The following is a 26866-nucleotide window of genomic DNA, read 5'->3' on the forward strand; positions in this document are numbered from 1 at the left end:
GAGAGAAGAAACAACCAAAAAAGAAGAGGAAAAAAAAGCAAATAGTTTGCCTCAATCTGCATTCAGACTCTAGTTCTTTCTCTGTATGTAGATAGCTCTTTCCATCATGAGTTCTTTGGAGGTGTCTTTGAACCTTGTGTTGTTGAGAAGAACCAAGTCTACTTGATAGAGTATTCTAAGGATTTTGTAAACATAAGAAAAGAGCCGTATGAATCATGAGTCACGCTGTCGGTTTCTCTTGTTTAACTGTACTTCTTTGTTCAAGTGTATGTATTTGTGTGTACGTGTTTGACGTAAACATTTGGTGGGGGAACAATCTTTTTTTAAGCGTTAATTTTTAGAAAAAGAAAAGTACCATATGGGTTACTTTTTTGGACCAGTAACTAAAGAGAACTTTGTGCACAATCATGTAATGAGTATTTATTATATACCTACTATATGCATGCACTGATTCTCAATTAAATCACCTGCCTCCTTTGTTTTCCTGTTTCTTTTATGGCTAACTGAACCCTACAGCTCCTCTCTGAATGTCTCCTCCCAACCCCTGTCATTCAAATATTCCTTTAGACTTTACTGTTTCCACACTGAATAATCCAGGAGTGGGGAACCTATGGCCTCGAGGCCACATGTGGTCCTCTAGGTCCTCAAGTAGGGCCCTTTGACTGAATCCAGACTTCGCAGAACAAATTCCCTTAGTAAAAGGATTTGTTCTGTAAAACTTGGACTGTTAAAAGGCTGCACCTGAGGACCTAGAAGACCACGTGAGCTCAAGGCCACAAGTTTCCCACTCCTGCAATCCCTTTTCAACTCAGTTCTGCTCAATTTATGTCTCTTATTCTTCCCTACTCACTCATTGCCAATGACTTCTTTCCTTTCGTTCCTGAGATTAAGGCCTTCTTTGGAGAAAGGGTGAACCAATGATAATGTGTGAATGTAGAGGAATATGTTTGTGCCATATAAGAAAACAAAAAAAGATAATGTCAAAGAAGTCTGGGAAGACTGATATGAACTGACAATGAAGTGAGCAGAGCTTGAAGAACATTTATATAATGACAACACCATTGCAAAGACAATTTTGAAGGACAGATGAACTTTGACCAGTGTAATAAAGTATGCTATTCACTTCCTGACTGAGAGTTGATGAATTCAAGATGCAGAATAAGACATACATTTTTTAACACAGACACCACAGGAATTTGTTTTGTTTGACTATCCATATTTGTTGTAAAGCTTTTTTTTCCCCTTCCATCAAGTGGTAGGGAAAGAGTGGAGAAGGAAAGGGAAGTCAGGGATAGGGATAGAAGTACCCCCCCCAAAAAAAACAAAACCCGAAGAAAAAGGGTAATTGAGAGATTTTTTGAAATGTACAGAATAGAGCAAAAGGAATACCAGACAGAATCACAAGACAAGACAGTTTTGAAGGTGACATGTTGAATTTATTATATACTTAAAAAGAAAAATTAGTCATACATAATGGAGATATGGTCTCATGTACCTCCTTCTGTATTGTGTTATTTTAGTTTATGTTAAATTCAGAATTTTAAAAAATAGGAAAAGATCAAGGCCTTCCATTGTGATCTCTCTCCTAGCCTGCTTAATATCCTTATCCATACTTTTCTTCTTCTCTCTAGTTTTAGATGATGGAACAGCTCTGAGAAAGACATCAACTTTAAATCTATACTTCCCTATGATATCTTTCTTGACAAAGCTAATTTTAGGTATCTTGGGGAAAATAATTTCATCTGCTTTAGCCTATTGCCTTTTCTGTTTCTCTAATTTTCTTAGCTAATAACCACTTCAGACTATGAGCTGCATGTTCAAAATGTAAAATTTCTTTTTATCATATGACCTCCTTAAACTGTTGGTAACTTTTCGTTTATGATTTTTCCATGTTATTTTTCTTACTACTGTAGGCATTAGTTGCCTTATTCATAAAATAAGGAAGTTAGATTCAATGATCCCTAAAATCTCTTCCAGCTCTAAATTCTCTCTCTCTCTCTCTCTCTCTCTCTCTCTCTCTCTCTCTCTCTCTCTCTCACACACACACACACACCTCCCACTCCTATCTCTCTGAGATAGAGCCACCAAACATTTCCTCTCATGCTTAGTCATCAATCTCTTCCTCTCTTTAGTGACTCTCTTTTCTTATTCAGCAAATATGAACAGATATTTCCACATCCTAAAAGATTGACTTGATCCTGCCACTTCCTCAAGCTACTGTCATCTTTCCTTTTTAATTGATTGCTGAAAGAATGGTTTATTCTTACTATTTCACTCACTCCTCAATCTTTTGCAATTAGATTTTTGTCCCACTACTGTATAATTAACTCATTTCTGAATCCAGTGGTCTTTGTGTCCATCAATGAGCATTTTTTTAAGTGATTGCTAAGTACAAGGAGCTGTGCTAAGTCCTGGGGATACAAAGAAAAGTAAAAACATGGCCCTTGCCCTCAAAATTTCCATTCTAATAAGGGACACAACTTGCAAATGGCTATATATATATATATGTAAGATACATGCAGCATAAATAGGAGGTAATCTCTAAGATAAGGTACTAGATGGAGTGGATATAAGGGAAGCAGGAGAGACTGGGAAAGGCTTCCACTGAACTCATTCTCCTTAACCTCTCTAGCACATTGGAGAAGGCACATGCTCCTGAAGAAGATTAGCTATTCTTTGAATTTATGGTTAAGAAATAATGGTGTTAACATAATCACCACCTGCTGCTTATTGACACCTGATTCTCCTGTAGCTTCCACAATTCCACACAGTTTTCCCACCTTTCTGACAGTTTCTCTTTTTTGCTAACTTTTTATCTCCTTCCAACTCCTTAAAAAATGAGTGTCCTCAAGGAACTATCCTTGGTCCTTTTCTCTGTACTGTCTTCTTTGGTGATCTCATTAACAACCATAGATTCCATTATCTGCTTTATGGAAATGATTTCCAAAATGGTACCTATCCAAAACTTCCCTATATTCCAATATCCTGCCAGGATTCAACTCAGAATGCTCAAAATTTAAATCCATTATCTTCCCTCCCTCCCCCTTCCCCCATAAAGTACTGAATTTGGAATCAAAGGACCTGGATTAAAACCTAACCCCAAATCTCAATTTGTACATCTGTAAAAATGAGGGGATTGAACTAGATTACCTCTAAAGACTTCCAACTCTGGATCTGTGATCCTATGAAGTTATCAGTTAACAAGCATTTATTAAGTACCTACTATGCCAGTAGGTATTTGCGATACACGTACAAAGAATGAAAGAATCCTTTTGCAAAGAGCTTACATTCCAATGCGTCTTTATTTCTATCTATAACATCACTATCTCATTCACTCTGGATTAAGCCCTTAGTGATCTCTTAAGGGTATCCTCTCCTTCACTTGCCACATCCAACTGGTTGCCCAGTCCTGTCAATTCTACCTTCTCATGTTTCTCCTAACTTTCCACTCCTCCTACAACAAACATTGTTTAGATCTTCATCTCTTCTATAACAGTTTCCCAACTGTTTTCCTTCTGCCAGCCTACTACTTCTTTAATCCCTCTACACATTACTGCCTGGATAATCTATCTAATGTTCCATTTTTATGCCATGTGTGTTCAAACACCTCCATTGGTCCTCTGAAAATGTCTCTTTGTAATTTCATAATTACAATGTAGTTATGTTCCATTACATTCATATACCACAATTTGTTCAGGTATTCTGCTTCATGGGGTGGGCACCTATCTTTCTTTCTTTCCTGTAATTCACCCTTCAGGATCAATAAGTTGGTTTCACTTTCCACTACTCCTTACCTAATGTTAGCCTCTCTCATCTTCATGCATCCCCACTTACTTCCCTAGCCAATTTGATGTATTTCTACACCAAACTCTTTGTGTGTTCAACCCTTCTTTGATCATTTCAGGTAAGAATGAAGTTCATCTGATGTCCACTATCTCCAATCTACCATGTTTGTATCCTCTTCTTCTCTTTTTTTTTTTGGAGGGGGGAAGGCAGGGCAATTGGAATTAAGTGACTTGCCCAAGGTCACACAGCTAGTAAGTGTCAAGTGTCTGAGGCCCAATTTGAACTTAGGTCCTCCTGACTCCAGGGCCGGCACCCTACTCACTTCACCACCTAGCTGCCCCATCCTCTTCTTCTCACACATCTCATTTACGAAAAATGTTTCAGCCCTTCTTGTTTTATTTTTCCTATTCCTTTTACTCGTTCCCCCCTTTCAACTCTCAGAATATAACTAATTCACTCCCAGGTCCTTTGTTTTTCTTATTTAACTCCTTCAGTGTTGTTGTTTAGTCATATTTCAGTTGTGTGAACTTTTTGTGACCCAGTTTGGAGTTTTCTTGGCAAAGATACTAGTTTGCCATTTCCTTTTCCAGCTCATTTTATACATATGAAACTGAGGCAAACAGGGTTAAGTGACTTGCCCAGGGTCATAAAACTAGTAAGTGTCTGAGACCGATTTGAACTCATGAAAATGAGTCTTCCTGACTTCAAGCCTGGCACTCTATTCATTGTATCACCTAGCTGCCCCAACTCCCTCAGTACTCTTTCATGATACCAAGGTTTTGAAGGAGCACTCTTTTCTTTTCCCTCTTTAGAATATTAGCATTATGTCATCATACAGCTTCTTCCAATTGCTCAAATATGTTTACCTTTCTATGATTCTTTTGGCTTTTGTACTTGTATTTCAAAGTTCCTACCAAAGTCTGGTCTTTACATCAGAAATACTTTAATGTCCTCTACTACATAAAAGGGGCAGCTAGTTAGTGAAGTGGATAGAACACTGGGCCTGGAGTCAGGAAGACCTGAGTTCAAATTTGGCCACAGACACTTACTAGCTGTGTGACCTTGGGCAAGTCACTTCACTCTCAGTTTCCTCACCTGTAAAATGAGCTGGAGAAGGAAATGGCAAACCACTCTGGTATCTTTGCCAAGAAAACCCCAAATTGGGTCATGAAGAATAGGATGTAACTCATCACCAAAAACAGAAAACACCAAAAAAAAAACATATAAAAGGTCCATTTTTTCCTTATAGTATTACACTCAGCTTTATGAGGTAAGTTATTCTTATTTGTAAGTCTATCTCTTTTGCCTTTTGGCCTTTATTTCTTTCTAGATACATGCAGTACTTTTTCTTTGATGTGGGAATTTTGGCTATGATATTCCTAGGACTTTTCCATGTAGGAATTATTTCATGAGGTGATTCTTTCTCTTTATTTTGTCTTCTATTTCTAGTAGCTTCAGCAAAATTTCAGGCTTCTAAATAAACCCTCAAAAATCAATTGCGTCTCTATGTTTTAATGACAAAATCCAAAAGGCATTAATGGAAAAGAAAATCCTATTCCAAATTACTTTAAAATGCATAAAGGATTTTGAAGTTGGTCTACTAAAGTAGGCTTTATATATAGAGAGACAAATATATGACTTATACATATAGACATATATATAAAGAGTTTTATATATAATGTATATATATAATCAATTTAAAATCTAATATGGATTCAAAAATTAAGTCTGCCAGAAATTAGGCTTAGACCAATTCCTTTACACTATATTCTACAATATGTTCTAAATAGATGTGCAGCTTTGATATTAAAGCTTATACTGAAAGAAATTAGAACAGAATCAGATTTTATACTTCCCACAGCTATGGGTAGGACATATATTTTTAACCAAATAAGAGGAAAGGAAGTGGAAGTACCTATTATAAACAGCCTTCTTTCCCAAGTTTAACTACAAAAGGGAGGAGAGATATTGGATTATAGCTAGTGGATCCAGTGTGAGGTTTTTTTTTGAGAATGCTGGAGACATGGGCATGTTTGTGGGCATTAGGGAAGCTATATTTTCTAACATGGTTTTCACTGCCATCAATTACGAGCACTTCAACACTGAATTCACCAGGTATCAAAGTGCAAATTAATAGTGTCTAAGCTCAGCGGTGCTCTTGTTGGATCATGTAGAAGAGAGACTCTGATCTGTTAAAACTAACATAAGGTCACGCCAAGAATGAAACCTTATGAAGTTCTGTAGCAAATGTTGTGTCAGTCAGCAAATATAACTGACAGCTGGGAGCCTAATATGAAATTTATGTGTGTATATATATATATATATATATGTATATATACATATATATATGTATGTATGTATACATAGAAACCATACTTTATGAAATTCATCATTGCATTTAGAGTAGACAAATAAATGAAATGCATTTTGAGGGCAAGAAGTTATCCTTGAAGATGCTCAGTGGATTTTATGAAGTGGTAGTAATATATACTTCAGAGCATTTTTGAAAGGCAGTAAACCTTCAAGCTAAAGAGAATCACAGATTTTCCAAATTGGAAAAGGGCAGGGCTCTCAGATACCATTAATCCAACCTGTATCAGAAAAAGAATCTCTACTATGACATTTGATAAATGGTCATCCAGCCTCTCCTTAAAGACTTTAGTGGGAACCCACTATCTCTTCAGGTAGTCCATTTTGTTTATTCATAGCTCCAATTGTTAATAATTTTTTCCTTTAATCAAATAAGTTTTATTCTTGTTGATTTCTACCCATTGCTCCTAATTCTGTCATCTGGAGCCAAAAAGAAAAAAAAAAACCAAATCCTTCCTCTACATGGCAGCCCTTCAAATCCTTAGACAACTATCATGTCCCCCAACTTTCTTCTTCTCTGTGCTAAACATCCCTAGTTCCTTCAGTCAATCCTCATACAGTATGGGCTTGAAGCCCTTCACCTGCTGGACACTCTCCAGCTTATCAATATCCTTCCTAAACTGTAATGCCTAGAACTGCACACCATGTTCTAGATGTAATCTTACCAAGACAGAGTACATTGGTTCTATCTCCTTATTTCTGTAATCTATGTGTCTCAATGCATACAAATATTCACTTTCTGGGTTGCCATATTACCTTGTTATATTGAGTTTGTGATCCATGAATATTCCCAGATCTTTTCCAGGCATACTGATGACTAACCTTGCCTTCCTAGGCAAGTTTATACTTGTGAAGTTAATTTTTGAATCCATATTAGATTTTAAATTGATCCCTATTTAATTAACTTTTTTAGATTCAGTCAAATGTTCTAGACTGTAAAGATATTTTTTGTATCCTGATTGTCATCCATATGTTCCTAACTTTATGTCGATTGGAAATGTTATTAACATGCCATCTTTTTTTATCTTTATCAAGCCACTCATAAAAATGTTTAATAATCAATATTCTTAGGGCACTCTACAAGAGTGTCCCAATTGACATGGAACCATTAATAGCTTTTCTAAGTTTGCATAGTCAGTCTGTTCTAAATCCATCTGTCATCTAGCGTTATCTCTTCATCTTTTCCACAAGAATAACATGAGATACTTGATCAGATGCCTGGATAAAATCTAGGTAAACTATGCTCTACCATTCCCTTGACCTACTAGTTTAATAATTATAAAAAAAGGAAATAAAGTGAGCAAGTTTTATTGTTATTAGTATTCCTCACCAACTTCCACTCATTCTGAGATTTAGCATTTCTGATACTACACTTAAAAGACTGCTCATAATGTACACCCTCCTCATCTCTGCCTCTTAAAATTGATAGCTTATTTCTTTTTTTTTTATTTCTTTATTTATTTTTAGTTTACCACACACGGTTCTACATGGTTTTGAGTTCCAGTTTTTCTCCCCTCCCTCCCGGACGGCATGGAATCTCATATAACTGTCATGTATAACTTCGCATTGAATTAATTTATACACTAGTCAAGTCGTGGAGAAGAATTTTGACCAATGGAATGAATCATGAGAAAGAAGAAACAGAACCAAAAAAAAAAAAAAAAACCCAAAAACAAAAACAAGAAAAGAAGCAAAAAAGGCGAGCATGTAGTGCGCCTCGATCTGTATTCAAACTTCGCAGTTCTTTTTCTGGATGAAGATAGCATTCTCCATCGTGAGTCCCCTGGAGTTGTCCTTGCCCCTTAGGTTGCTGAGAAAAGCGCAATATGTCAGGGTTGGTCCTCACGGAATCCATATATCTGTGGCTGTGCACAACGTTCTCCTGGCTCTGCTCCGCTCACTCAGCATTATGTCGTGTAGGTTTTTCCAGGTTGTTATGAAGTCTGCATCATCCCCATTTCTTATGGCACAATAGTATTCCATCACCTTCATATACCACAGCTTGTTCATCCATTCCCCAATTGATGGGCATCCCTTTGATTTCCAATTCTTAGCTACCACAAAAAGAGCTGCTATAAATATTTTTGTACATATGGGTCCTTTTCCCTCTTGTGTGATTTCTTTGGGATACAACCCTAGAAGTGGTATTGCTGGGTCAAAGGGTATGAACATTTCTATAGCCCTTTGGGCATAGTTCCACACTGCTCTCCAAAATGGCTGGATCAGCTCACAACTCCACCAGCAATGCAACAATGTTCCAATTTCCCCACATCCTTTCCAGCATTTATCATTTTCTTGTTTTGTTATTTTAGCCAATCTGACAGGAGAGATGTGGTATCTAAGAGTTGTTTTGATTTGCATTTCTCTAATCAGTAGTGATCCAGAGCATTTTTTCATATGCCTGTAGATAGCTTTAATTTCTTCCTCTGATTGATAGCTTATTTCAAAGCTTAATTCATGTATTATCTTATATGGGAAGCCTTTCTCTCTCCCCTTAGTTATTATTTCTTCCATCTCTTCATATTATTTTATCTACACATATCTATACATTTATTCATATAGAAATCTTTACATATGTGCATATGTACATACACATATACATACATATCTATTTACATGTTATATCCCCTAAAATGAAAATAAAAGTTCCTTGAAGAAAGTCCCTGTTTTTTGTTTTATCTTCATATCTCTAGCACCTAGTATAGTGTCTTGCCCATTGAAAGTACTTAATAAAAGTTTGTCGAGGAGTTGGTCAACACTGTCAAATGCTAAAGACAATTAAAGGAGGTAATGTGACAAAAAGAAGATGTCATTGGATAACATGAAAAGCAGTTGTACAGAAGCCAAATTGTATAAATTATGTATGGTACCATCCCTGTGGCTTCTGGATCCCAAGGCCCATTGAAAGTTCTCATTCTATTTTTTAAAATAATATTGTTTTCCCCAATTACATATAAAAATGTCAACACTCATTTTTTCAAGTTTTAAGTACCAAATTCTATTCCTCATACCCTCCCCCCAACAGTAAGCATCTGATATAGGTTATATATATGTGTAATTCTGTAAAAGATATTTCCATATGAGTCATTTTGTGGAAGACAAGTGAAAAAAAAGAAGGAAAGGAGGGAAGAAAGAAAGAAAGAAAGATAAAAAGAAAGGAAGAGAAGGGTAGGAAGAAAGGAGAAGAGAAGAGAAAAATAGTGTGCTTCAGTCTGTATTCAGACTCCATCACTTCTTTCTCTGGAAACAGCGTTTTTTTTGAGACTTTTATTTATTTAATATTTTAGTTTTTAGCATTGATTTCCACAAGATTTTGAAATACAAATTTTCTCCCCATTTCTACCCTCCCCCCCACTCCTAGACGGCATATATTCTGATTGCCCCATTCACCAGTCAGCCCTCCCTTCTGTCACCCCACTCCCCACCATCCCCTTTTCCCTTACTGTCTTGTAGGGCAAGATAGATTTCTATGCCCCATTACCTGTATATGTTATTTCCCAGTTGCATGCAAAAACAACTTTTTTTTTTGGAACATCTGCTTTTAAAACTTTGATTTCCAAATTCTCTCCCCTCTTCCCTCCTCACCCATCCTCCCTAATAAGCTATCAATTCAACATAGGCCACACATGTATCATTATGTAAAACCCTTCCACAATACTCATGTTGTGAAAGACTAACTATATTTTGCTCCCTCCTATCCTGTCCCCCTTTATTCAATTTCCTCCCTTGACCTTTTCGAAAGTGGTTGCTTTTGATTACTTCCTCCTCCTATCTGCCCTCACTTCTATTGTCCCCCCTTTTTTGTCCCCCTCCTCCTTTCCTGTGGGGTAAGATACCCAATTGAGTGTGTATGTTATTCCCTCCACAAGTCAAATCCCATGAGAGCAGGATTCACTCATTTCCCCTCACCTGCCCCCTCTTCCCTTCCAGCAGAACTGCTTTTTCTTGCCACTTTTATGTGAGATAATTTACCCCATTCTATCTGTCCCTTTCTCCCTCTCTCAATATATTCCTCTCTCATCCCTTAATTTAATTTTTTTTAGATATCATCCCTTCATATTCAACTCACCCTGTGCCCTCTGTCTATATATAATATACATAAATATATATGCATATATATGTATATTCCCTTTAGCTACCCTAATACTGAGGTGTCATGAATTACACACATCATCTTTCCATGTAGGAATGCAAACAAAACAGTTCAACTTTAGTAAGTCCCTTATGATTTCTCTTTCTTGTTTACCTTTCCATGCTTCTCTTGATTCTTGTGTTTGAAAGTCAAATTTTGTATTCAGCTCTGGTCTTTTCACTAAGAAAGCTTGAAAGTCCTCTATTTTATTGAAAATCCGTATTTTGCCTTGGAGCATGATACTCAGTTTTGCTGGGTAGGTGATTCTTGGTTTTAATCCTAGCTCCATTGACCTCTGGAATATCATTTTTTTAAAATTTATTTATTTATTTTTCGTTTACCACACACGGTTCTACATGGTTTTGAGTTCCAGATTTTCTCCCCTCCCTTCCCCCCTCCCTCCCCAAGATGGCATGGAATCTCATATAACTGTCATGTATAACTTCGCATTGAATTAATTTATGCACTAGTCAAGTCGTGGAGAAGAATTTTGACCAATGGAATGAATCATGAGAAAGAAGAAACAGAACCAAAAAAAAAAAAAAACAACCCAAAAACAAAAACAAAAGAGAAGCAAAAAGAGGTGAGCATGTAGTGCGCCTCGATCTGCATTCAAACTTCACAGTTCTTTCTCTGGATGAAGATAGCATTCTCCATCGTGAGTCCCCTGGAGTTGTCCTTGCCCCTTAGGTTGCTGAGAAGAGCGCAATATGTCAGGGTTGGTCCTCACGGAATCTATATATCTGTGGCTGTGCACAACGTTCTCCTGGCTCTGCTCCGCTCACTCAGCATTATGTCGTGTAGGTTTTTCCAGGTTGTTATGAAGTCTGCATCATCCCCATTTCTTATGGCACAATAGTATTCCATCACCTTCGTATACCACAGCTTGTTCATCCATTCCCCAATTGATGGGCATCCCTTTGATTTCCAATTCTTGGCTACCACAAAAAGAGCTGCTATAAATATTTTTGTACATATGGGTCCTTTTCCCGCTTGTGTGATTTCTTTGGGATACAACCCTAGAAGTGGTATTGCTGGGTCAAAGGGTATGAACATTTCTATAGCCCTTTGGGCATAGTTCCAAACTGCTCTCCAAAATGGCTGGATCAGCTCACAACTCCACCAGCAATGCAACAATGTTCCAATTTCCCCACATCCTTTCCAGCATTTATCATTTTCCTGTTTTGTTATTTTAGCCAATCTGACAGGAGAGATGTGGTATCTAAGAGTTGTTTTGATTTGCATTTCTCTAATCAGTAGTGATCCAGAGCATTTTTTCATATGCCTATAGATAGCTTTAATTTCTTCCTCTGAAAACTGCCTGTTCATATCCTTTGACCATTTCTCAATTGGGTAATGGAATATCATATTTTAAGGGGTTATTTTCTTCAGTATTTTTTTGGGTCTCCTTTAGCAACTCATTGACTTGTTTTTCATAGTTTTCTCACATCCCTCTCATTTCTCTTCCCAATTTTTCCTCTACTTGTCTTACTTGCTTTTCTAAATCCTTTTTGAGGTCTTTCATGGCCTGAGACCAATTCATATTTTTCTTGGAGGCTTTTGATGTAGGCTCTTTGACTTTGTTGACTTCTTGTGGCTGTATGTTTTGGTCTTCTTTGTCACCAAAAAAAGATTCCAAAGTCTGAGTCTGAATCTGAGACCATTTTCGCTGCCTGTCCATGTTCCCAGGCAACTACCTGACCCTTGAACTTTTTGTCAGGATGTGACTGCTTGTAGAGAGTACTTTGTTTCAAGCTTGAGGGGCTGCACTGCTATTTTCAGAGCTACTTCTACACAGCAAGCTCTGCCACACCAGTGCTCCTTCTCCCCCAAGAACCACCAACCAGGATTGCAGCCCACATCCAGGCAGGGCAAAGCAGCCTTTGCACTCCCATTCTAGTCTGAAGCTTTATTCCTCCCACCAGGTGGGCCTGAGGCTGGAAGCAACTGCAGCTGTAGCTCTGGAAGCAGTCTCAGAGCTGTACCACCTCCGCTACCCCTGAGGTGGTGGCCGACCAGGAACTCCTTTCACTCTGTCCCAGCAGCTTTTCCCACTAACCTGCTCTGTGGTCTTTGGTGTTTGTGGGTTGAGAAGTCTGGTAACTGCCACAGCTCACTGATTCAGGGTGCTAGGGCCTGTTGCGTCCTGCTGCCGGGTCTGGTGGTCCTGCTGCCACCCACACTGGGCTCTGCTCTGCTCCCAGCTCCATGGAATAGACCCTTCCCAGCAACCATCCAGGCTGTCCTGGGCTGGAATCCTGCTTCGCTTTGCTATTTCGTGGGTTCTGCAGCTCTAGAATTTGTTTAGAGCCATTTTTATAGGTGTTTGGAGGGACCTGAGAGGGGGAGCTTAAGCAAGTCCCTGCTTTCCAGCTGCCATCTTGGCTCCACCCACCAACAGATAGCATTTTTCATCAGGTGTCCTTTGAAATTGTCTTAGATCATTATATTGCTGAAAATATCTAAATCATTCACAGTTGTTGATCACACAGTGTTGCTATTACTGTGCACAATGTTCTCCTGGTTCTGCTTACTTTGCATCAGTTCATGTAAGTCTTTCCAGGTTTTTCTGAAATCATCCTGCTCGAAAGCTGGGAAACAATTTTTACAGCCAGTGTCTCTAATAAAGACCTCATTTCTAAAATATATAGAGAACTGAGTCAAATCTATAAGAAAAAGAGCTGCTATAAATATTTTTGTACAAATAGGTTCTTCCCCCATCCCCCACCCCCTTTTAAAAAATCTCTTTGGGGTACGTACCTAGTAGTGGTAATGCTAGGTCAAAGAGTATGTACAGTTTTATAGCCCTTTTGGCACAGTTGCAAATTCTCATTCTTTTCTACTGAAGTCAAGACAGTTTTTTTTCCCCATTAAGAAAATAACATTAACAGCTAGGAGCTGACCACAGTTAAAGCTTATTCAGCTGTACAAGGGGGTCCAAGACTTATAAATAAATCATATGCCAGGACTTTAAGGGACTCCAATTTGGTCAGCTCCTTACATGACAAATTGTGTACAAAACCTTTCTTCAAGGTAAGATCAAGTTGGACATACAGTTTCTCTGAACATAGGCAGACTTTGGCCTGTGTTTACTATGTGCATCTTGGATCTCTTCGACTTTGCATTGCCCACTTACTCTTCAGACATAGCTTCTATCTCACACCCACATTTGATGTGTATTTCATAGGTGGAATTCCAACAACAGACACTTCTGCGCTGTATCTACCACCTCTTGCTTCTGGTCCTCATATCTGAGCCTTATTGCCATTTGAACTTTTCCGTATCACAAAACTCCAAACTCACAAAGCCTTAGCCAATACTGTGGCAGATTTTTGGCCATAATCCCTGGCCTCACTCTATTTTGGAACCAGGAGAATCAACATAATCCTTACAATGTTCTGGCTAATGCTAGAAAACCTCTGCTTTCACTTTAAGTGTCCCGAGGGGAATATGGTGACCATTATTATCCATCACTGATTTGGGGCTTGCTACCCACTTCTTGGACCCTAGGTTTGCCAGCACTAGAGGCATATTTACAAGGCTGAAACAATTTACATGGTGCTTGAAAGGGACCGATTTTCCAGCTGCCAAACCTATTACCTAATTCATCATAACACTGCATGTTTATACAAGTGGCAGATATCTAAGAGAGCATATTGTCCTAGGTACAACCTAAGTGTGTGTGACAATTGCTTTTACAATCCAGTATAGCTAAGACCAGTGGCAAACCCTGCCCTATGGAGAACAGAGTGAATGAATAAAGAAAGAAACATTTAAGTATTTACCATGTACCAGGAATTTTGCTAAGTACTGGGGATACAGATACAGGCAAGCAAAAGAGCCCTGACACTCAAAAAGCGTATATTCTAACAGAACACAATATATATAAAGGAGTCTCAGCCATGGAGGGGTGTTTTGTGTGTCTTTCCTGTAATTCACTTACCTTTTCCTTCAAGATTCTGGATACAATACCACTCTGTACAAATAAGTTAAGTATTATATTAATTCGTTGTCCAGGATACCTTTCAGAACAATATAATTTCCCTGTTAATCTCTTTTAATCATATCAATGTTGGCTCTTGGTTTTTTCGTGATTGCTATCTCGCTTTTTTGATTTAGATTTTTCTTTGGTCCCTTATTTAAGTTCTAAGTAACTGTGTTTCAAGTGTGCTTCTTGTAAACAATATGTTGTTGGATTCTGTTTTTTAATCCATTTACTATCCTTTTTAATTTTATGGATAGTTCATGGAGAAGAGTGTTTTGGACAGGGAAGGCATTGGAAATGGTGACTGGAGTCACAGGGCCATTGATTGGCATAGCCTTTCCAGGAGTGGTAGGGCTTATTTAAATTACTGTTGTCAGAGCTAGAGTTGGAAGTGAAGGGTCAGAAAGGGAGAAAGAGGGTTTCCTTTCATCATTGTGACATAGAGATGGTAGGGAGGTGGAATTGTGGATCTGGGTCCAGGCACTCACTAGTCCAGTCAAGATGATTGACCCTCTGAAAAGCCAGGAATTTTGAACTTTCTGAGATACTGTGGACATGTCTACTCCCTCTCCTATCTTATGTTTAGTTGGAAAACCACTGAACAATAACAGTAGGAAAGCAAAGTACTTTTTTCTGAACAACTGAACTTTCGACCAAACAACAACAAATCTGTCATTAGATTTGGCAATTAAGGGATCATTGGTATCTTTGATGAGAGCAGTTTTGTTTGAATGATGACATCTGAAGCCAGACTGTAGAGAGTTAAGAGGAAAAGAAGGGGAGGCATTGATTACAGATATCCTTCTTAAGGAATTTAGCCAAAAAGGGGAGGAGAGACAAGAGATGATAGCTAGTGGAAACGAACAGATCAAGGATTTTTTGAGGATGGTGGAGACATGGGCATGTTTGTAATAGGAAAGCAGCCAGTAGAAAAGGAGAGATTGAAGATAAATGAGAGAGTAGAGTTGATAAAGAGGGCAATCTGCTCCAGGAACCAGGATTGAATGGGATCACTTGTATTTGTAGAGATGTTTGCCATGGCAAGGAGAAGGGCCATCCCATTGTGTGAGACAGGGCTGAAGGGGGAGATAGTAACAGAAGGCATCTGGCTAATGTGAGAAGAGGTGAACGAAGGAGCTCTCAGCTAATGGCCTCAAATTTTTCATTGAGCTATAAGGCAAGGTAAGAGCATTTTAAGTGGGTGGGGCGGGGTAACTAAAGACTGGGAGGCACAGGGAGTATTTCAGCAACAAATGGTAAACTAGTTGGCATCTCCTTAACACAGTCAGTCAGAGGACTGACAGGAAGACCTCAGTTCGAGTCCTTCTGTAGACATTTCCTTGACTATGAATCCGCACAAGTCACACAACCTCTCAGCCTCAGTTCCTCCTCCCTAAAAGAGGGCATAATATCTCACTCATATTTGTCGTGAGGATCAGACAAGTGACGTATAAAACACTGCAAACCTTTTAAGCTCTGCCTGGAAGCTAACTACATGTTGTATAGAATGGAGGAAGCTGATACTGAAAAGGTGAGTCTGAACTGAATATGGGACAAACATGCAATAATACCGGGTGTCCCAAAAGTCTTAGTGCGGTTATAAAAAATCTTTAATAATTCTTGAGACAAGTGTGTATACAATGCATATGCATATATGTACACAAGTATGTGTATATTGTGCATACACATATATGCATGCATGTTAAATAGAACTAAATGTCTACATAGTGAATACAAATCAAATTATAAACAATATATAATGTATACACAATTTTATGGAGACAATACACATATGTATTACTTACAAACGTGTATGCACACATGTACACACGTGTATATACATACACTACCACCTGAAATGCTATTAAAAGTTTAAAACTGCACCAAGCCTTTTGGGACTCCGTGTGTGTGTGTGTGTGTGTGTGTGTGTGTAGATTGTTAATCTATTAAAGTCGCACTAAGACTTTTAGAATCCCATATGTGTGTGTGTGTGTGCAAGTGGGTGTGTGCAGACTCTATCTCCTCTCTCTGTCCGTCTGTCCATACACATATACTCTTTTTTTCCGGCTTAGAGAAAGGGGTGACAGCGCCTTCGACGCGGAAGAGCAGGAGACCCCTTTCAGCAGGGGTGGAGTGGGGGAGAATTCGCTAACCGCAGCCTGCACCGCACCGAGAGGCTCCTCGCAGGGGTGGCCCAGGCTGGGGCTCCGCACGCACTGTCCCGTGGAGGAGGACGCCGGGGATGCGGGGGATGCGGGGGATGCGGGGGATGCGGCGGATGCGGCGGATGCGGCGGCGGATGCGGCGGGGGCGGCGGCGTTGGCGGCGCTGGCGGCGGCGCTTAGAACACTCGCGACAGGTAACACAGCCGCGGTCCTCGCCGCCAGCCCCACCCCCTTGCCGACTTCTACGCGCTCCCCAAAGGAGCGAGGCCAGGCGCGCGCACGCCTCGCTCGTCCTCGCTCCCGGGGCGGTCCCTTCCCCCACGCATGCGCCGATGTCGCCTGGGCCGCCGCGGCCACCGCCGGAAGTGACCCTGGCGGGTTTGACTTCAAATTCTCTGTGAGGTGGTGCGGCGGCGCCGGAGGGGTGGCGGTTGGGCGGGGAAGTGCAGGGTAGGGTCTCTGGAGCCTCTCTTCCTTGCTGCTGGGGGTGGACCGAGGGGCCAGTCCAGTCCCCCACGCCCCCAGCCGCGGTGGGCGGTTTCCTCCCCCGAGCCCCCGACGAAGGCAGGTGAGCCTCTCCCCTTCTTCTCTCCACCCCCCCCCCCATTCCGAGGCCGTGGGAATGAGACTGTGGGGGGTGGGGGTGGGAAGTCGGGGGTCCCGCCCCGCATTCCATGGTGATCGCTCTCCTCCAGCTCTGAGTGAGCCCCAGCCCTCCGTCCCCTGACACACCTGCTCCTCTGAGTTGAGGTTTCCCCTCTTCCCGGGGGCCTGAGGCCGAGCTGCGGCCAGACCCCAACACCCCCCCCCAGCCTCGTGTGACCCGACAAATCCCGAGGCCGGTCGGGCAGCCTCGGGGTTTGAACCCTCCTTTCAACATTCTTTATTTTAAGACTTTCTTATTCCTCCCCCCAAAACAAACAAAACTAACCCTTAATTTTCAGAAGTAATGTGTTTCTATTTTGGCTGTTGTGTTGATTATCATTTCGAGAGTAATCATCGTTTTAGTTTTTCATAGCGCTGTCAAATTCTAATTGCCACCCCCACCCTTTAAAAAAAAAGTAGGTAGTTTTAGGGAAACGCTTCTCATTGAATGTTGTTTTTCCATGATGTTATTCCTTGTTGCCTTAATGGCAGAGTTACGGAGGAACGTGATTTTTCCATAACTGGAAAGGCTTTATCGTTCCACGCCAGCACTTTGTTAAAAACAAGCCAGTGTTTTCGGTTTTAATGGTGAACTGCCTGGTTTATAAGCAGCCGACTCCCAGCGCATCGATAGCCAGCCTAGTCATCACTTTTGAAACAGTTCAGCTTTTGACTCGCGTCCTTCTTTGATTGTTAAAAAAAACATTGCTGGTGTTTTAGAATGTGTGCGAAGATCTTTCCTTCTTAGTCACAATGATAGAACACGAAAGATTGCTGATGTGATTTATGCACTGTTCATACAGGCTGAAAAGTTCTCAGTATTTATACTATGTAATAATATATATTACTTACATATATAGTAGCCCAACTTTTCCATAGGAGGATTAAAAATTCTTTTTAGAAGTTAGTTAAAGGTGGTTCCTTGAATTAGACTTTTTTAAAAATTCAAAGAATAATTGGTATAATGGTCATTCTTGTACGAAGAAATGATAGCAGCCTTTCCAGGAAGCATTAAGAACCATACACTCTTACATATTTCTACTTAGTTTTATATCATATGTTAAAACTTTAAAAGACAATATTGATTACTTTCCCACCACTCCTAAATAATACACTTCAGAAAGTTAATACGAAGTACGTTGTGGAATTTTCAGTTTTTCCAGCGTAGGGCTAAATATTTTCTTTTTAACCCTATTGACTGTTTTACTAAGATAGTGTTATTTATCAGAAGTCATAGTGTGTTGACCACTGATAAAATTCTGAGTACATTTAATCATCCTGCTTGCTTGATAGCTAACTTAAGTGTGGCTTTTTGGCTATATTTTTGTTGAATTGTGTAAGCCCCTTAATTTCTTTATTCCTTCCCCTCCCCTCCCAGTTTTGTCTAGAATAAATTGAGCTATCTTATCATTAAATTAGTATGTATATGACTTTTTCTATTACAAACATTTTCTTACCACAACAAAGTTACATTTATTAACAATGATAAAGAATAGCGTCCTCACTCCCTTACTTTTAAAATGTTTAATTTTTAAAATACTTTCTGAACATAGGTTACTCTAAGGTACTCTTGTACCACAGCAATAACTTTGTCAAGCTTTAAAATAAGAAAGAACATCTACCAGGTTTTAAGTGGTCATGGGTCATTCATTAGTGATTATTCATCATTACCAGTGACTAATATATAATATCTGCAAAATCTAATTACAAAGCTCAGATGTTCAGAATTATTTACCAGTGTAACACCTTGTTCTTTTTTGAAGTTTAGTTTACTGAACTCTGATGCCTATTTCAAACACTTCTTGGTTTGACTTCAGATAATGTAGAGTTAATCTTTTTTATATATTTGAGTAAGCCAGCCTTGCAGAAAGGAGCAGAAATTTTTTCATTGATTTTGTCCATATTTTAACAATGCTCCCCTACTTGGATTCCCAAAAAATCCAGCACCTCAGATAAATTCAGAGAAGTTTCATTTCTTTTTTCTTTTGAGAACTTTGAGGAAAGGAGATAGAGGGCTAAAGGTTAAGTTGTTTTTTTTTTATTGCTTGTTCTCCATCTGTTTGAGGAAGGATTCTCCCCCCTCCCCTTCTGATTATTTCCTAGTTGTATGTGAATAAAAGAACTGAACTCACACTTACTACATGGATATCACATGTGGCCTGACCTTTCTGAAACATCAGATGTCATCACATTTCATTTAAAAATCTGATCTTGCTCCTTATTTTATTAGCAACTTGCTCAATTAATTTTAATGAGTTTAGTCATCAGTTAAGTCATTAATCCTTCACAAGCCATCTAAACAAAGGGTGACTCTCATGGGGTGAGAGTAAGTGGAAAAGCTTGTTCTGAAATCATGTAGGTGCAACCAGTGATAATTGTGAGAAGCAATATTCTATGAAGTTAAAATTCTTAAAAATTTTTTGGGCAAAAAGTTTTATAGGAATTTTATTAAAATTATAGAAAATTTGTTATTTTCTTAGGATTGCATTAAAATGTTGAATTAATATCTGATATGCAAAAATTATAGTTAAAATTAGGTGTATTCACTTAGTGGAAATTTAGGGTGAGTATTCAGAATTAGAGAATCTTGTAGAACTATACAGTACTGTCATCAGTACTGTCATTAAATTGGGGAGGAAGATGGTGTTTAGGGTTACTAAAAGAGTAAAGAAAATGTTCTTTCAGTGCTTGGTGCAGAGTGATCATGCTATATGTGTTAAATATGTTAATAATGTGTTAAAAGAGGACTAGGTGTTTTCTTGAACTGGATTCTTTTTTAAACAACAAAACAAAATTATAAAATGACAGTTCATTGCCCATAAGGAATATCTTACCACATGGTGAAATTTAGTATAAACATTACCTTTTAAAGCAGAGGTAGAGAAACATTTTTTACTTGTCACTGGTTTCTACCTCTCTCTCCCTTTTCAATTCATAAAGAGGTAAAAATGTTTACTTATTTGTGTATACAGCATGCTTCCCTAATTTTATTATAAATCTTAAACACAGGGCAGCCTCATTGCATTATGACTTTAGGGTTGGAAGGGTCCTTGGAAATCTCTAATCTATCCCTGATTTATATATGAGGAAATCAAGGCCCAGAGAGGTAAAACAACCAGCTGAAGGTCACACAAATAAAATATATAAGACAGTATTTGAACTGGATTTTCTGACTTTCTTCAGTATACCACACACCTCTGATTGTGGCATAGTGTTTAGCTCGAGTGCGTGTACACACACACACACACACACACAGCTCAAAAAGTATTGACTACCATAATAATCTGGGGTTTTCTTCCTTAGGAATGTGGGTGCTAGCAATACTAACTCTACACTATTAAGATTTAGAGTTAAGATGAATCTTAGAAGCTATTATCTAGTGCAGCTTCTTCATTTTATAGATGAGAAAACTGTGGGCTGGTGAGGTAAAACCCCAAATCACACAAATTTTAAGTGTTTGGGTCAGGATTTGAACTCAGGTCTTCTCACTTCAAATTCAGTGCCCTTTTCCACTGTACCTACTATGCCATCTTCCATGACAGGACATTTCTCAAAATGCCTCCATTGTTTGTTTTTTTTTTATGATTAGCAAACAAAGTTTTCTTATCTGTATTAGAAAAACCAATATGGGATAGATATTTTGTCTTGCTTAGTAAATCAATATAGATTAAAATCTATTTTGATTAATCATTGCATTTCTAATTAATTCTAGATCACATAAGACATTGTTTTACTTATTCTTTCAAAGAGTACATTGAATAATATATTGCCTACGCTTGTTATTAGAGTATTTTGCAGTAGGAGAAATGCCTCCCCAACTGCCAAAAAGTCTTTGTTCTCTTGAGTCCCATTAAAAATAAATTTAAGGGCTGGAGGGAGTCAAGTTAGTGGAGTAGTCAAAAAAAGTACATTACTTCCACCCTCCACCCACCCCCACCCTCACTCTAAGACCTCCAAACAGATTTAGAAGATGTACCAGACTTATTCCTGATCAGAAAATCCAATAAAAAAAGGTGAAAGTGAGTCATTTTTTTTTTCCAGCCCATGTCAGTCAGCATAGGGAGAAGTATGTGGACATTGGGGACAGGGTCTGGTGAGGAGCATGCTTCTGGGAGCATTCCATTGTGAAAGAGGCAAGTAGAGGTCCTAGATCCAGCATAGAGGTGCCTAAACTTGTTCTGGAAAAGGTACCAATTGGCAGCTGTGTTGCTCACTATCCAGTTCTGGGCCACAGATCAAGAGCAGACTGAGGAGGGGACCTTTGCTGAGGGATGGCATTCTAAGGTGAGGATTGGTCAGGATTTCTTAGCTGGTTACTGAGCAAGGAGCAAGTTCAGAAGCAAGCAACAGCTGTGTGACTTGGATTCTAGGATCTGAGTGGGGTTTTAGTTCCCAGCCTCTAAACCAGGCTGAAGCCTGCAGAGGAATAACCAATGCAGGAGTCCTAGACTAAAAGGGAGCCAACTGCTGTGTTGTTCTGAACCAGGAGAGCTTTCCTCTTAGCTGAAAACTAAGGTCAGCAGCAGCTATTGAAACTCCAAAGGAGGCAAGCCCACAGACCGTAGCTAAGACTCAAAGCCAATTTATAAACTTGCAAAGTTCAAGCCAAGAGAGCAGTGATCAGTCTTTGCTTTGAGTCATACCACTTTGGGAGCACTGAAGCTTTTAGGTCCCCAGCCTGAGTTGTCTCTGAAATCCAGAAATAATACAACAATCAATACCCCAAGAAAGCAACAGAAGGACCAGTCCAGACCTTTCATCCAGAAGCATGCAAAGCCTGTCTAACCTAATGCCTGAAGTCAAGAAGTACGCTGGAAGAATCAGCAACAAAAAAGGAATCCCATCTTAAAGACTTAGTATCTTGACTGGGAATCTCAAGATACAAACCCAGTGGAAGAAAATGGTTTCCATAATATCTACAAGCAAAGCTTCAAAGGAAAGTGGAAGTTGGGCATAAATTCAACTACAATTTCTAAGAGGGAGCAAGTTTTTAAAAGCTTAAAAATGATTTTTTTAATGAAATTAAAGTACATACGGGAAAAATTAGAAAAAAAAATAGAACTGTGAAAGAAAGAACTAATAACTTGACAAAAGAGATGTAGAGCTTTACCCTAACAACAGATTCCCTGAAAATGAGGATAAACCCAAATAAAAGCTAAAGATTCCTTGAGACAAAAAATGGTAAAACAAAGTCAAAAGACTGGAAAAAACAACAGAGAATATAAGTTATCGCATAGCAAAAACATCTAATCCAGAAAACAATCAAAGTTAGATAATTTAAGAACCACTGGAATACTTAAAAGCCATAACCAAAAAAAGAGTTTAGACATATTTAAAGAAATCATAAAACTACCAAAATCTCTTAGAACCAGAGAGCAAAGTAGATCTCCCAGAAAGATATCACCTCCTGCAAGGTACCTCAAAATGAAAAAAACCTCCTAGGAAAATCGTAGCCAAAATCCAGAGCTTCCAGATCAAATCAAAAAATATTGCAAGCAGCCAGAAAAAAAGAATTCAAATACTGAGGAACCATAGTTAGAATCATTTATGATTTAACTGCCACTGTATTATAAAAGAATGGAGACCTTGGAATATGATATTCCCAAAGCCTAAAGATACAGGATTACAACTAAGAATAACTTAGCAAGACTGAATGTAATGCTAGATGGGGAAAAGTGAATTTTTAATGAAATAGAGGACTTCCAAGCCTTCCTGATGAAAAGATCAGAGCTAAGTAGAGACTTTGAATCATAAACAGAAGAGTCAAGATAAACATAAAAAAGATAACCTTGAACAAACAATCATAAGGGACTAAACAAGGATAAACTTTATATTTGAATATAGAGATGAGACAGGCCTGTCCCTTCTGAACCCTATCATTAAGTGTCATAGAAGAATTCTAACTAAAAGGACTGGGAGTGGTTCTGTTAAATCTTGATCTTCGAAGAATGGCAAGGAAGGAGATAAGGAAAACATGGAGGTGAGGGGAAAAGAGGAGGAAGATTAGGAAAAATTATCCTACATAACAAGAATGAACAAATAGAGAAGTGTATACTAATAAGGAGGAAGGAGTGGAGGGAGCAGCTCACATTTGAACCTTATTTATATCTAAACTGGTCAAAGGAGGGAAGAACACATACACAGAGGAGTTCAGAAATACATTTCACTCATCAGGGAACCAAAAGGAAAGGAAGGAGAGAAGGAAAAAGGGTAAATAAGGGGAGGGGAGTTAATCCTAAACAAAACAAACTAAGATTTACAAAAATATTTATAGCTCTGCAGTGGCTAAGAATGGAAAATGGGATGCTCATCAGTGAGGGAATGACTGAACAAGTTATGATATAGAAGGGTGATGGAAATACTGGTATGCTGTAAGAAATGCATGGAATGAAAGAGAGGAGTCTAGGATGAAGATAAGGCTACAGTCCCAAGAGACTGAAAGGATATTGGTGCCTTCGAAAAATACACACACATGTACACACGTACACGTACGTTTAAAAGAGGGAAGAGTTTGCAGGGAAGTTGCAGAGAAACCTGGAAAGACTTGTATAAACTGATGTAATGTGAAGTGAGCAAAACCAGAACAATTTATATAGTGACAACAGTATTGTAAAGACAAACACCTTTGAAAGACTTAGGAGCTCTCATCAGCGTAATGACCAAACCATGTTTCCAAGAGGACTCATGATGAAACTTGCCACTCATTCTTCAGCTGTTTGCAAACTGGCTTCTAACCTCATCACTCAGCTGAAACTTCTTCCCAATGAGCCTGGTGATTATTTTAATTTGCTGATTTAATTTGACTGTCAACCTATTTGACATCCTTCTTGATCTTGCATTTGACACTGTTGAACACTCTTTCTTCCTGCATATTCTTTTCCTCTCTGGTTATTTGTGACAGTTCTCTGCTGGTTCTCTTACTATGTGACTACAACATTTCTTTTGCTGGCTCATCATCCATATCATACTTTTTAACTATGGGTATACACCAAAGTTCAGTCCTTACCTCCTCTTCTTCCTCTCTCATTTCTTGATAACCCTATTAGCGTAGATCTGTGTGTTCATCCCAAATCTCTAACTTTAGTTCCAGAACACTAATTCTTTATTGGCTATTTCATACTGGATATCCTGGAGACATCTTGAAATCAGCATGTCTAAAACTAAACTCATTAACTTTTCCCCTAAACTCTTTCCTCTTCTAAACTTCCATATTTCTTTTGAAGGCACCAGTATCCTTTCAATCTCAATGAAATGAGCACTTCTATATATTGTAAAACAAGAGAGGATTGTTTGTGGAACCCTTTTAAATTACAGTTATTCCTTCCACATTGGGGGTGGGGAAGGTTAGGAGTACAACACCCTCATGATCTAGAAACTCCCTTCATACTAGACCAGAGAAGAAGTCTGAATTTTTTTTCTTTTTCTTTTGTGGGATGTTTACAGTATTATTGTAAAAACTGGTTAAGTATTTGGTCATAGGCTCACTGTGTCGTCTGTTGGTCTTTGTGTGTTGTCTGCAGTGTCCACAAAATTCCCCCCAAATTCCCATTTGATTTCTTATGCTGACTCCTGATATATCGAAGCTGCAATGGGGAAAGTTGTGATGTGGAAGGGTAACTAACTGTGTATAATAAATTCAACATATAATTTTCAGATCTGTCCTGTTTGTGATTCCTTCTGGCCTTCTGTTCTGAAGTCTTGTCTCCTTTCCCCCTCTTTTTAGAACACTATCTTCATTCCCTTTCTTTGTGCCTCCCTCCTCCAATTGGAAAAGCAAAGGAAAACAAAATTCTTGTAATGAATATGCATAATGAAGCAAAACAGATTTCCACCTTGTCTTTCTGTCTTTATAACAATAAAAGCTGATTATATTAATATTTATGTTAATATTAACCAGTGTTATAAAAATAAAATTATTCTAAGTAAAATCAGTATGTTCTCTTTTTTTTTTTTGGAGGGGGGTAGACAGGGCAGTTGGGGTTAAGTGACTTGCCCGAGGTCACACAGCTAGTAAGTGTGTCAAGTGTCTAAGGCCAGATTTGAACTCAGGTCCTCCCGATTCCAAGGCTGGTGCTCTACTCACTGCACCACCTAGCTGCCCCAAATATGTTATCTTAATATAGCCTGTAGCATGTATCTGATTCCAAGAAAGTAAATATTTATACAATTTTAAAGGTCCCCAAATGTTGTGTGACATTTTGCTATTCTTTATTCTCTTCTATGCATTCTGTACCTCAGAGAACTTGATAATTTTATAATAAAGTAGAAGCCATTTACTAAACAAAAACAAAAAGGAAATATTAGTTTTTTAATTGCAAAAAAGTTAAATATGTAAATAGGAAATCTGTGGTAGGATCTTTGAAAGAATAAAACTGCCACCTCTAATTTGTTTGATAAACTATTTCATAAATCAGATCATTCATAATAGTAAAATTATAAGTTACCTGAAAGGCAAGATTTGAATTGACTTCTGTTTTCAAATTTAAATATCTCTCACAATCAAGATTTATTAAAGGCCTGTTTTACTTACTCTCAAACTCCTAAATATAAATTTGCTATAATAAATGGCTAAGAAATTGAGTTGTCATATTGGGCCAAGGGCCACATTGCCCATCCAGTGTAATAGTTCTACTTTAGATTGTCAAAGGGATGATTTATACCCAAGCGCTATTTTTCTGTGTCAAATATAGATTTATAGCTTTGGGTCTTCTCATTATGTATTTATAAGTTAGTGTTTCTCATGTCTACTATCCCCCTGAATAGCTATACTGTACATTTTTCTTTGAGATTAAGTTTATAACCTAGGAAAAGTCAGCAGGGATCCCCTGTTTCCCCTTAAAACATTCCCTTTTCCCAAGGGCACTGTCATCTTTCTGGTTACCCAGGATCACAACCTTGGATTCATCTAATCTGAATTATTAAAATAGCTTCTGATTAGTTTTGTATTCACAAATCCTAGTTAGTTTGTAACTTGGAATAATGTCTTTTCAAAAGCTTAAAATTCATCCACAGGCTTCCCCCACTTCTCCCCCCCCACCCCTTATGGTAATGATATAGTCTGAGCTGGGCTCTTCTGGCACTCTGTGCCTTGGGTAATGTTCCTTTTTGTCTCTCTGCTTATTAGGCCCTGTTTGGGATGCCTACTGTTAATAGACATGCAACATGAAAAATATTTCTTTTTTTTTCAGCTTGCATTTGAGCATGAGTCTTCTTATGATTAGTGAAAATGTAAAATTGGCTCGTGAATATGCTTTGCTGGGAAACTATGACTCTGCGATGGTCTATTATCAGGGAGTGCTTGATCAAATGAACAAATATCTGTACTCAGTCAAAGATACATACCTCCAGCAAAAATGGCAACAGGTGAGAAATCATATCCCAAATTTCTCCACTCTCCATCCTACACATGCAGTCAAAGTGTTTGTTCTAAATCTAAAGCACAGGTCTGACCATATCACTCAGTGAGCTACAGTGACTCACTGTTGCCTCTACAAATACAAACTCTTCTGTTTGGCGTTTAAGGGCCCTCACAATCTGACTCCAAACTACCTTTCTAGTCTTATTGCACATTGTTCTCCTTCATTCATTCTGAAGTCCAGCCAAACTGGTTGCCTTCCTGTTCCTCATACACAGCTTTCCTTATCCCATTTCTGTGCCTTTACGTTGGTGCCTGGGGTGTGGGGCCCCGCCCCCCCTTTCTATTTGGGAATATACTTCTTCATTGCCTCTGCCTTTAGAATCTCTAGTTTCCTTCAAAGTTCAGCTTAAACATCACTTTTTACC

The 26866-nt window shown here is 38.7% G+C and overlaps 1 protein-coding gene across 2 annotated transcripts in view; it reads left to right on the forward strand.

Annotated features, from left to right (window-relative positions):
• Positions 1–16678: 16678 nt before the first annotated feature.
• Positions 16679–26866, forward strand: part of KATNA1 (katanin catalytic subunit A1) — a 31796-nt gene continuing 21608 nt past the window's right edge. The window contains exons 1-2 of one of the 2 annotated variants that reach the window (XM_036766790.1): positions 16679–16840; positions 26272–26446. In XM_036766790.1, the coding sequence (XP_036622685.1) occupies positions 26285–26446 (162 nt within the window). In that variant the 5' untranslated portion in view covers positions 16679–16840; positions 26272–26284. Of the gene's footprint in view, positions 17007–26271; positions 26447–26866 lie in introns of both variants that reach the window. The other variant, XM_036766789.1, reaches the window with a different exon arrangement.

This window comes from Trichosurus vulpecula, chromosome 7, assembly GCF_011100635.1.
Source record: "Trichosurus vulpecula isolate mTriVul1 chromosome 7, mTriVul1.pri, whole genome shotgun sequence".
In the NCBI taxonomy this organism is placed as follows: domain Eukaryota; kingdom Metazoa; phylum Chordata; class Mammalia; order Diprotodontia; family Phalangeridae; genus Trichosurus; species Trichosurus vulpecula.